The following is a 13070-nucleotide window of genomic DNA, read 5'->3' on the forward strand; positions in this document are numbered from 1 at the left end:
TTTGGACACCGGCGATAAATCGTCCAAAAACAATAGGCCAGTAGCGACGCCTAGCGCCGCGCCATTCGACGTACATAAATCAGTCGTTCGCCAGCGCGGCCCATGTTGTATGGACAACTAAGTGAACATTCTTTAAACGTGTCACGGCACTTTGAATAACAAAATCGTTTAATCCATATTTATAATCTTCATTTGTTTGAATGGGGAATACGGTTTTAGATTTCGTTTGAGCACAACTTGGAACAGGCGTTAAGTCGGGTAGGGAAAATCTTTGAAATCTTGCTTCGATTCGATCGATTATTAGAAAATATGACTACACCTTTTTTATTCATATAAAAGTATATCGTGAATTTTTAATTACCCGTTGTTGCTGTTTAATGTCCCGGTTAATGTTCCGAAACGGCTCGACCGATTTTTATGAAATTTGTTATGTTTATTTGGGAGGTATATGAGAATCGGTAGTAAAGTATATTTCATATTGCTATTTTTTTATTTATTTGCTAGGTGTTAAGAGATATCCTATCCAGAATATATTTTTCTATTTTTTGACATTTTTTTAATTATGTATTTTATTTAGATTTAGCGTCAAAAAATACATATAACGTCGCGAAGAAAGTAGCGTAGAAGCGTCGCGTCATTCTGACATTTAAAAATTTGCAAAATATTTAACGATTTATTTAATTTATAAGAAATATAAGCGTGTTTTATGATATTGAAAAGAGTGGTAAAATACTAAAAGATCAAATACATTATCGGTATACAGATTTTATCAGTAAATACAACAGTAATTGGTCTATAGAAAAATGCCAGCAAAACGCAAGGGAGCCCATTTGGGTCGTCGAAGTAATAAAGCATCTAGCATGCGTAATAATAGAGCAGAAAGAACAGACGAACAAATTCAACAAAATAACGAAAATGTGCGGGTGGCTATGTCACCATTGAACGGTTTGCTCATCAGCACATCTCTAGTAGCAAGGCTGTTCCTGAAATCTATTCGCACACAAAAACATATCGCAAAGGACTTCGTTCCTCCCCGGGTCTCTTCTTCCCCAACAGTGCATTGTTTTTTTGTTATCGTTTTAATTTACACGGGACTTATATCGTGTCTTGATCTCAATTTTAAGGAGGAAAGTCAAGAAACCGAAATTGTAGCAAGTGTAAATAATGCAATCTTGAAAAAAAAGTTAATAAATCATTTAAATTAATTACAGTATACATACATAAAATACATTCAATATACACATGATTCGAGTGTTTACTATTGACAGTATAATCAGAGAAATGATAGTAAGTATAATCACATGCTCAGCGTCAAAAAAACTATCGACAAAAAAAACAAAATCCATTATTTATCAAGCAATTATAACAATATTTAATTTATAGTAAAGTGTTTTGATTGTTTAAAGACATTTTTGATGTTGAATTTACTGTTAAAGGGCTTTGACAACATTCAAAATAAAATCCTTTAGAAATAATATCATTATTCTGAATCAAATTTAATTATTTAATACAATGGGTAAAACTTAATTTCATTTGAATTCTGTTAGCAGCGCAACCTTTGAACAGACTATGTTTGTTTATATATTTTGTGTGAAATAAATCATCTCGAGTTGTGTAAAATATTAAACTATATTTCAAAAAATATTTAGCAGTAATTCAATTTGTCTGATTTAATAGAAACTGTTAGTTGCTAATAATTGAATCGATTGAAAGGCAATAAAAAGTCGCGGTTGCCTCACTGGAATTATAAAAGGATTAATTTAAATTAATATTTTAGGAGTCACGGCAAAATTAAAATTCTCGCGCAAAAAGAAAAATTATGTCGATGGCCAACGATGCGACAACCATGCCCAAAGATTATGTTCCATTCGTATGTACTATGTTTATCCCATATTCTACCGCCAAACAGCAATATTTAGTATTGTTGTGTTGTGTTGTGTTCCAGCTTAAAGGACGATAGAGCCAGTGTAATTACAGGCACAAGGGACAATTTGGTTCCCAAGGTTGGTAGCGCATTCGCGATGTAAGGAATGGTTAATATTTTTATAGTACCAATGTATACGGGTGGGGGTGACCATTTACCAATATTATAAAGAAAACAAATAATGGACCACCTTTTTCAAAAGTTCCGTCTCATAAAGTGGAACGAATGTACGATGAGCCACCACTCACACACAAAATCCGTAGACATAACCTAAGAAAACAATAATAAATAAACGCATGAAAAAAATCACAGGGTGGTGCTTTATATGCATAAATGCATATAATGGTGCTTTATATGCAAATATATATATATATATATATATATATATATATGCATATGTATAATGACAATCGATAAGTCACAAGGCCAAACGATGTCCGTTTGTGGATTAGATTTGGCCACACCATGTTTATCACACGGACAAGTATACGTGGCATGTTCTCGGGTGGGCAAACCATCGAACTTATTTGTGTTGGCTAAAGACGGACTGACAAAAAATATCGTACACTAAATTGCTCTTCGAAATTAATTAACTGCCTTAGGATAAAAATATATTACTTTTTTCACTTTACATTTAACTTTTAATCGAACAATGAATATGTCCATTACATTAATGAAATACATTGAATTGAGAAAATGAATGGTTGGTGTTTTTTTGTTTTTATCGGCGGTCATCGTCTACAGCGCTCCTTTCCTTTTTCTGTCATAGATCCCATCCCCACACAACAATAATATAATTACAATAAATTCGTTACTTTTTATTTAAAATCCAAAATATTAAGTAGATATAATTTATATGACAGAACAACGTTTGCCGGGTCAGCTAGTAGATATATATAATGTGCCTATTATGCCATTAATTCTTAATAGTAAAATAAAAGGCATGTAAGTAACGTTTTATTCGCCTAAGTTACCTTTTAAATTTCCAGCTACTTTGTTTTCAGCATAAATTTAAAAGATATGACGGTTCAAATCTTTTATCAACTTTCTTAGATTACGACTTACAAAGTATTTTGTGTAAGCGAACTTGCATTCAGCGGAAATAGTTTCGGAATCGATAGCACGCGGACAGATACCTATTTGTATGGACATTGTATATATTTGTTATAGTTGTTGTTGAATTGATCTTAAAGGTTTAATCATATTAATCTCGGTTTTTCACTTAATAATATTCATAGTTTTTAAAAATATTTATATCAATCCGCTCCTAACAGAAAATAATAGCAAACGCTAGCAAAGTGCACGGGTGGTTTTAAAAAAAAGTATAACTAAATATTTTGCATACCCCTTTGCTATTTTATGAATAAGGTTATTTTATTAATTTTTTTTATTTCTTTTCACGGTATAGATACAATACTCTGAAGGTTTCCGTCATAGTAAATTCAGCAACTTAACCTGTAGGGTTAAGGGAAATTTTCTTCTCAAGCGCACCAAAATGATGAACATTTACCATACCTATAATCATATAGTATTTCCGCCACTATATCGGAACCTACACAATCATTTTTTTTTTAATGAATAGGTAGGCGGGTGAGCCACCCGATGGTATGGCGCCACCAACGTTGGGAACTAAGATGTTATGTCTCTTGTGCCGGTAATTACACTGGCTCACTCATCCTTTAAACCGGAACATACCAAGTACTGCTGTTTTGCGGTGGAATATCTGATGAGTGGGTGGTACCTACCCAGACGAGCTTGCACAAAGCCCTACCACCAGTGAAATACTAGCATACTATCAAAAGCGTTATCAAGGAGGTTCAGGCAAGCGGCCGATCGTAAAGTGTGTCAAACCCTTTTTCTTATAGTGTTACATATCGTGCTAACCCTAAATAAATGGGCTAAATGGCAAACGAATCGTTATTATAATATCGACTTCCCTAATTAAAACTCTGCAATTTTTTTATTTGTTATGTACCTAAATTGATTAATAACCTTCATTTAAAATATGTATATACAATTAGTGTAAAAATACGTTTATTGAAGCACTATTGGATGAAACGTATAACTTCTTCACTGTTTGAGCATCATTTAGTGAAACTCTCATTCTACTACTCAAGGAACAAGACGTGCGTCTCTTATTTCTTCTAAGAATTTACAAGTAACAACTCTTTCTTGGTCTTATATTGATATATTCTTAACGTAACATATATTTCATATTTACCATAATAATTATTTTTGGAAGATTTGTTTGTTTTAAAAAATGTATTACAAATTTATTTCATTCCTCCGATGGCGATCTTGTACATCTAAGACTCGTTTGGTACACAAAATTATACTTACGGGCAATTAGCGATATCGTTCTATTGAATGTTTTCTATAAAAATATATTGATACCTTAAAATAAATACGTTATTTATTTGAAATAGTAAATTAAGGCGTATGTGATGTGCCTTATTTCTCTCGGTGTACTAATAGTTCGACAGTTTCAGTTTGCACTCGAGTAAACTAGGGAGTCTGAATGAGATAGGTAGTTTGAAAACTGTACACATTCAAACCAGAATATACTTCAGAATACACAATATACTCGTACGACAAAACAAAAAACAACAAACTCATCGACTTTCTGTTCGAATATTCAAAAATATTTCGAATCAGTTTCAATTTATAATGTCAAAATTAAATTAAATGTTCATTAAACGCAACATCTAACAGTAATTAATAAAATTATGAACGTTTATAATTATTTAAACATTATCAAAAATCCGGCGTTCGTCAAAGAATTGTGTGGCGAATTATTAATAATAACCGTTCGTTTACGATTGAGGGTAAATTGTAAGTAACTAAGAACAACTGTCGTCCCGTTTCATGATAATTCTCTTTGCCCCAATCTGGATGGCGACCTACAATAATTAAAATATTCCCTTTAATATAGCTTCATTCAAAGAAATTCTTAAGACGGTAATGTTTGTTTTTAATTACAAAATCCGATTTCCTTTACTGAAAGTGAGAGAAGTTTATTAAAATATGCCAACAAAGAAATTGTAATAAACAAACTATAATAATTTAAACTTGACCTTAATTTGGCAAATATAAATCTTTTTTATAACTTCCAAAAATGGGTAGCAGGATGAAGTATAATAGAACTGTAAATGAAAATAAAGAAACATTACGTTTAAAAATATGTTCTTTGGATATTTATGATTTAATTTATAGTAAATATAAACAAATACGACAATCATTTCTTTTTAAACCTTTAAGTATATATAAAAAATAATTAATTTTGATATTACAAATCAAATAAACCTTGAGTTTGCCCATAAAAATCTAAAAAATGTTTTGGAGTTTGTGTGAAAATTGACAATTTAACGCGATGCGCGAATTTCTCGCTATTCCACTCTTGTTATTCAGTAGATGATCCACAGTGTTGGAATTGACGTGATCATGTGAATATACAATTTGAAAGATTGCGATATGCCGAAGAACAAAGTTTTCAGACGTATGTATTCTTAATTTAGGATAGGAACTGAGCGTTTTCTTCTTAATTTTTCTTTAGTCTTTTGTGCAAAATCTACAAATAGGAAAAACATGAATGCAAACAACGCAAGCAAATTTTCTTCCAGCAACATTATACTGGAAGAAATTACATTTATTCTAATTATTATTTATTTTAAAAAAATAGTTATGTTTCAGTGCAGATAAAAAAAAAAGATTAAATAAAACTGAAACGATTTTCTTTATTAATATGCAACAAAAAGGCTGTAAAAAGTTATGGCAAAATATTTTGCTATTCATATCCCCGTTTTATAGCGGCCGCCCATATCTTTGTGTTTCTTCAGCTTTATGTGACCTTTATGTGATTACGTCAAGGGGATCACTGACCCGCGAGAACCTTTTCGTTGTCAAATAATTCGGTTTCTGAAATTTGGTTTTGAGAAGAGGATCTTTAAAAAAAATTATTTTCTTCAACCAGATCCTTAAGGATTACTATTAGCGTTAACTGTTCCCTGCGACTCCATCCTCTTTTGTATATCCTTGTCCAGGTAACCTTTTTGTTAAATTTGGCTAATAGTTGTGAGGAGACAGACAATTTATGTCATGATTATCCTTTTTAATGCCACATACAAGAAAGAGATAAACTGTAGTCGTGTCAAATAAGCTTAGTTTTTAAAATGTATACAACAGAAACGGCTGTTCAAACGTATTCCTCTTTTATTTAGCGTAATATGAACATAGTATCAAATAAATTATACTTTTGTTACATGGGTAAAAAAGAATTACGCTTCGGTTTTCATTTGTGTATATTTTAATTTCTTTGATATAATCTTCTTTAAAAAAAAAACTCAAACATTCAACATTTTTCTATAACTAACAATTTTTTTGGTTCTTCTTTATAGAATTTAAACTCCAAATTGGTCATAGAGTATACAAGGTGCGGCGTTTTTTCACGCCACAACAACTGTGCCTGCTGTACAAAACACAGGTTGCGTGGAATATTGCTCGCACCTTTGGGATGGCTCCGCTAAGTACCTACTGGAGGCCTTGGACCGGTTGCAGCGATGTGCCGTACGCATTATTGGCGACGTAAAGGTCACAAACACCCTTGAACCTTTACAATTGCGTCGTGAGATAGCAGCACTGAGCACTTTCTATCGACTGTATCACGGCGAGTGCTCTGAGGAATTATTCTCTCTAATTCCTGCTTCCCCCTTCCTTCTTAAGTCCACGCGAGCTGGTTCTCGATGTCACCGCCTAACTGTGACATCAATTCCATCGCGAACAAAGAAATTTGGCAACTCCTTTCTTTGTCGCACTTCCAAAAAATGGAATTCCTTACCAGCTCACGTGTTCCCCTCCTCTTACAACCCGGGTTCCTTCAAACGAGACGTGAAGAGGCATCTTGCGGGCCGGCAAGGCGAAGGCGGCTAGTCCAGAACGTTTTTCCCGTCTATACTGGCCGTCGTCGCGTTTGGACTCTACTACCACTTACCATCAGGTGGAGTAGAGTCATTTGCCCTCCCGGCGAATATATATATATATATATATATATATATATATATAAAAAGTATATTTATGTCGTTAAATAATGATTCAAACGTGTTTCTTGGAATATAATCGTTCTCTTACAATTTTACATAAGATGCAAGGTATAGATTATTCCGAATGGTCCAAACAGAAATAAATATCACAAGATACTTTTTAAAAGTTTATTAACAATCAACAGACACTCATTACAGTAGCGTCATACAACGTTTAAACACATTCATGTATGTATGTAGGTACATCTTTGGCAAGTTGTTTATTTCACCTGCGTTTCACATAAAGCCTCATATTAACTGACACTGCCATTTCTAAGTTTATTCAAATTATAACTTTAAGTAGGAATAATAATTATTTTTATATATTATAAGAATGCTACTTGAACACACCTTATATATAATAAAAGGTCTATATCGTATATATTTTTCCAAATTGATTAAAATTTATCGAAAGCGTTTGCTTTAAAACTATTGCATTGTAAAGTTTGTTTGCATTAAAGTATAACATAGATAACAACTAAATAAATATCCCAGAATAATTAACGTAAATTGCATTTTAACTACCGCCGACAAATACTTCGATAAATAATTTAAAATTACACATACAGCTAAAATTTAACATTTATTTATTAAAAATTAAAACGCAATAAACGCAGCGCAAGTAACTTAACCTTATATATATTTTCACCCTACAATATATAAGAAAAAATTGCATTATCATTTTTTTTAAAGTAACGAGAAATATAGCAACAGGGATATCATAAAAACACATATATTATTATATATAAATATCACATGCAGAAGAATCGCAGTACGATATGTCTTATTGAGCTTTGAGCTATGGTAACAGATTCACAACGAAAAATTGAGTTATCTTAAAAGTAGCGGCTAGTTTGCATTTCACTTATTATGTAAAGTCGTTTGCACTTAATATAGGTATGTTTCAGACTTAAAACTTTCAAAATATACAAAAAAATAAAATAATAACTAAGCTAATATACCAAACACATGTTTACACAAACTATTGACAGTCTAATAGATTTGTACAAACGGATCGTTTTACACTTTTTTTTTCAATTTTTGGTATGTAACATGGCTCTTTAATCAGTGGAATGGTTAAAAGATTATGCTGAATTATAAATTTCAAGATTTCATTTGGACTATCTTTGGCACAAAATCTTAATTCTAATAGCCTTTCTGAACCAAAGACCTGCGTTTGCGTTTGAAATCTTTCTATATCTAAATCAGGAATACGAGAGTTCGACTAGTGAGTCATTTTTATCAATTGCACCTTCCCTAACACCGCACTTAGTAACATTGCATATCACACAGCTATCACTGTCTTCATACTGATTCCTTAATGGTTCCATCACATTAATTTAACTGGCTATGGTCATACAAAATCGTTCACTTCATTCAGTATTGGATTTTCTAATTTGTCTGTACACTTTCTGATTGCGTCCAGAACTGTAACTATACGTCGATCTAAAGCTGTTAGATGAGGCTCCCATAAAATAGGAGCCACTGGATCAGCTTTTAAAGATTCCCGAAGAACTGTTGATAGAGGAACGCCATTGTGGTACCTGAAAGAAACCAAGCGGACTTGAAATGTGACAAAATATCTGTTGTTGTGTTTTAAGTTTACAAAAACCGTTAAAGGCAAGACTTTTTCTTATATTTATTAAGAAAATCATTATTAGCAATAAATTAATTTTCTAGTGACCTTTATGGTTTTGCGCAATCATTGAATGTCAGAATATAAAATACTTGTAAACAAAATGACCAGTTACGGTTCTATAAGATAGAATAATTAAATAGGACAAAAAGAGGCAAGTTTGACTCACTTAAGCAGTGTAGCGAGCGTTGTGTGCCGGACAAGGCAACACTGCAACAACGGCGCCAGGATACTCAGCTCGTCGTGAAAGGCTTTCCCAAACGCGCGACCCTGATCCAGGTGCAGTGTGAAAGTTTCATTACCGAACATTCTGGAACAAGTGTTTTTCTTATAAAAATGAAATCTTAAAAAAAATCGCATTTTGGCCACACGCGACACAAATATCCTTTTTTAATATACTAACTTGAAAGTCTCGTAGTGGTGCCTATCCATGTTGCCAGTAAGGAAATCGAATATGGACATATCCATCAAATCCAGAAGACGACGCCCAGAGTCGTACGGCGGGGTCGTGCGCACCTGTCAATGATATTATTATCAAAAGCTATGTATTTATTTTTCATTTTATTTATATATAAAAAAATGATGCGTAGCAGTTCCCCCGATAAACTGCGCAAACACGGGTTTGCGCAGTTTATCAAGAGCCGAGATGACCCAGTGGTAAAGAACGCGTGAATCTTAATCGATGATCGTGGGTTCAAACCCGGGCAAGCACCACTGAATTTTCATGTGCTTAATTTGTGATTAAATTCATCTCGTGCTTTACGGTGAAATTCTGCCACATGTGTATTCCACCAACCCGCATTGGAGCAGCGTGGTGGAATAAGCTCCAAACCTTCTCCTCAAAAAAAAAAAAAAAGAGGAGAGGAGGCCTTTAGCCCAGCAGTGGGACATTCACAGGCTGTTACGACGGTTTAAAAAAATGGCTAATATTTCCGCAGAAACCCGATCTCCTGAAGATATCGTTTTGACGAGTCTTATGACAAATTAATTATTATTAATATAAGTATTATATAAGTAAAACAAAAAAAAAGACTGAATAGACAATGTTTTTTTACGAAAAAAAGTCTGTTTTTTTAAACAAAAAAAAACATCAAAGAAATTTATCGTCTTCGCAGAAAATATATTAAAAAAAAAACAAAATACACAACCACATTACTTATAAATGTTATCTTTGAAGGCACACATATGTAAATAATTTTTTCTATTACATAAACGAGTAGCAAGCAATCACTAACCGTATCACAGTAATCAGATTGTAATTCCCATTGAGCTTTTCGACGCTTATGGTACGATCTTCTCCACGGATGCCTCCAAACCTGAAATATTTAAATCACTAAATATATGTCGTAGCTTAAGTTATAAAAGATAAATTTTGTTTTATATTTTATTAAAAATATACAAGTTTGATATGTCCTATTTTACACGTCTTATATTAGCTTATTTTTTATGTAATAAAGTCAGTATGTGAACAAATCTAGGAAGTCAATTTAACCTACTTCTAATCGGATCGATTTCAAACTTTAAGCGTCAATAGCACAATGGTTTACGAGCTCCCTAGCGATGTTAAAGTCGTGATTTGATTCTGACCCTTTGGCCTACTGTCGTCCCTACTTCTTAAAAAGCTTTACCCTTAATTGTTGTGGGCATTGCTATAATTCTTCAAAAAAAACCTTTGCAAACTTGTTTACGTTATTTGGATGATAATATTAAAATAAAGAACCCTCGACCTATTCTAATGACGAAACCAAGAGGAAGTATTACTTATAATTATGTGTCTATGTTATTGTCTTATTAATTTTGACCAGTCCTATGGGACCGAATTAATGCATTACGGCGACCAAGGCGTAGTTTATAGTATTAGGAAATAGAAAAACGTTCCACGTTTTTACCAATAAAATAAAGTAATACATAGAGAGAGATATTATCAATAGTGGTAAGATAAATTAATGGTATTTTTAATTATAGATAATTACAGCATGCTCAATGTTCATTCATACATCAAAACACACACAAAAAAATACAGATAAACATAAGAGTAACTGGCACCCTTAAAAATATCAAGACATCTGGCCCGGGAACAGACGGAGCGTTGAGGTTACCCACGTAATTAGCTTTAGCCCCTTTCATTTTTGCTCTTCATCGGGTAATAAAATTTAGATTTTTAAATTAAAAATTAACCCGGTCCCGTCTATTTTATCCAAAAATATTTTATTATTGATTATGAGCTATACACACTTAATGTTATAAAGTACCATATAACGGATATTGTTTTACAAATAAAAGATCGTCCTTTTTAATTATATGCCACATAAATTAAAAAAGAATAAACAGTCATATATAGAATAAGTTATCATTCAATAAAAATGTGTATCTAGTAGAAAGGAAAGGGAAAATATGTATTAATATAATCGAAATTGATTGCAAACCTTTCGTTCGGCTAAATCCGCAGTCGGCAGGAAAGCGGCGAAACTTCCTTCCAGCATGTCAGGATTGCCGCAGATAGCATGTCCCGTATCACAGTAGTAAGAACACTTGCCGTGGAAACAAAAGTTATTTGCAGGTGACACGAAGAATGTCTTTAGGATGTCCCCCTCAGTGACGTCATAGATCTCAGTGGTCATGTTGAGCACTCGGCCCACGACTGGCATTGCTCGTCGGAAGCCGAGTATCCTGATGTAGCAAAGAGTTTATTCTAAGTATTTTTTATTTCAAGGCGCATTAAAGACAAAATTCAAGTATGTAAAAATTAGTAATGAATTATTAAAAGGGTTTCACATGACTCAGAGCAGACATTTGCGGAAGTTAATTATTTGGTTAAATGGTGCGTTACTAATATTTTTATGAAGGATTATCTTTACACTTGCTGGCAAACATTACAAGGTTTATTATTGCGTGACATTAAAAATTAAACGCCTTAATTATGTTGGTAAGATGATTAGATGACGGATATTCAGCGTCGGATATCCAGTTAACAGATTACAACAGCTCGTGTAATGTTTACGTGGAATTTTTTTTTGTTTGTAGTTATTTTTTGTATCACCACATACTTTTGCGTTCGTGACTATTTTTAGTTTCATTTTGTGACCCTCCTTTACTTGGGAATATAAAACTTACATTCATATATAACTGGTTTTTTTCTATCATTCTACACATACAACGACTTGTAATGTATATAATATATAAATATTTTTTTTATTATTATTCATTCTCTTTGCTTTTAGATGAGAAAAATGACGCATCGTATTGATTTAGAACCTTTATAATGTTAGATAGAATGCAATATGTATGTAATGACTCATAGTTTGTAATGTATGTCTATATTTATCGTGAGACATGTCAAATATTTACAAATGTGTATTCCTGTAATCATGGCGAACAATCATTATTTGTATAACAGTAGCAATTTATTGTTTTGTCTTATAATTATATAGAATTTTATTTATATCATTGTCATATCTGATCTTTGATTTGGTTTACACTTTATTTCTCGATAGGTTTATTTTATATAAGTATATTATATAATTTAAAGTGTGCATAGTCATTTCATATATATCCTAATAAATGAAAATACGTTATTTTGTATGATCTAACTGAAAAATCTAGTAATCCATTATGTATAAAACTTATACCTACCAGAAGATACAGCGCGTTTCGGTTAAAATGTTGACTATTGACGTGACAAGCGTGAATTTAACGTTCTTGTAAATATATGTATATAGTACCATAATTGTAATAATATAAATGGAAATGATTACATATATACTTATTTAAAATAATGGTTAATTATTTAATAAACCTTCGATTATTTATCAATCATCTTCAATCAATGTTAATTAAATTAATAATAGTTATTTTATTATGCCACCGCTGGCAATCTTCAACGTGATTTCGATGAATCCGCACTACGCACTCGTAGTCTACCCGAAACATATCGAGCATTTCTCGATTAATAATGTAAGTAAAATATGATAATACCGACGATTAATTTAGTAGTTAAATGAGTAAAAATATTTTCATTTCAATTTGTTTAAGTTAAACCTTCATCGTGGGTTCAAACCCGGGCAGGCACCACTGAATTTTCATGTGCTTAATTTGTGTTTATAATTCATCTCGTGCTTGACGGTGAAGGAAAACATGGTGAGGTGACTGCATATGTTTAATTTTTCTAAAATCCTACCACATATGTATTCCACCAACCCGCACTGGAGCAGTATGTTGGAATAAGCTCGAAACCTTCTCCTCAAAAAGGAAAAGGTGGCCTTCAGCCCAGCAGTGGGACATTCACAGGCTGTTCACAAGCCTTCAACCACATTAAATTACTCTGTCCTAAGTTAGCAAGGTTATATTTACGTATAATCATCTCATAATAGCGACAATCCTAATTAGTTATACGTCATATAATTAGTCTCGTGCTAGTCAACAGTGTGCTATTACA

The 13070-nt window shown here is 32.6% G+C and overlaps 1 protein-coding gene across 2 annotated transcripts in view; it reads right to left on the minus strand.

The window, feature by feature from the left end:
• Window positions 1-7114: 7114 nt before the first annotated feature.
• LOC126770534 (extracellular serine/threonine protein CG31145) overlaps window positions 7115-13070 on the minus strand; it is a 74420-nt gene continuing 68464 nt past the window's right edge. For both annotated transcript variants that reach the window (XM_050489968.1, XM_050489967.1), the window contains exons 8-12: window positions 11062-11305; window positions 9871-9951; window positions 9039-9151; window positions 8805-8945; window positions 7115-8543 (exon numbers count right to left, since the gene is read on the minus strand). In XM_050489968.1, the coding sequence (XP_050345925.1) occupies window positions 8354-8543; window positions 8805-8945; window positions 9039-9151; window positions 9871-9951; window positions 11062-11305 (769 nt within the window). In that variant the 3' untranslated portion in view covers window positions 7115-8353. The remainder of the gene's footprint in view (window positions 8544-8804; window positions 8946-9038; window positions 9152-9870; window positions 9952-11061; window positions 11306-13070) is intronic.

This window comes from Nymphalis io, chromosome 9 (assembly GCF_905147045.1).
Source record: "Nymphalis io chromosome 9, ilAglIoxx1.1, whole genome shotgun sequence".
NCBI classification, from domain to species: domain Eukaryota; kingdom Metazoa; phylum Arthropoda; class Insecta; order Lepidoptera; family Nymphalidae; genus Nymphalis; species Nymphalis io.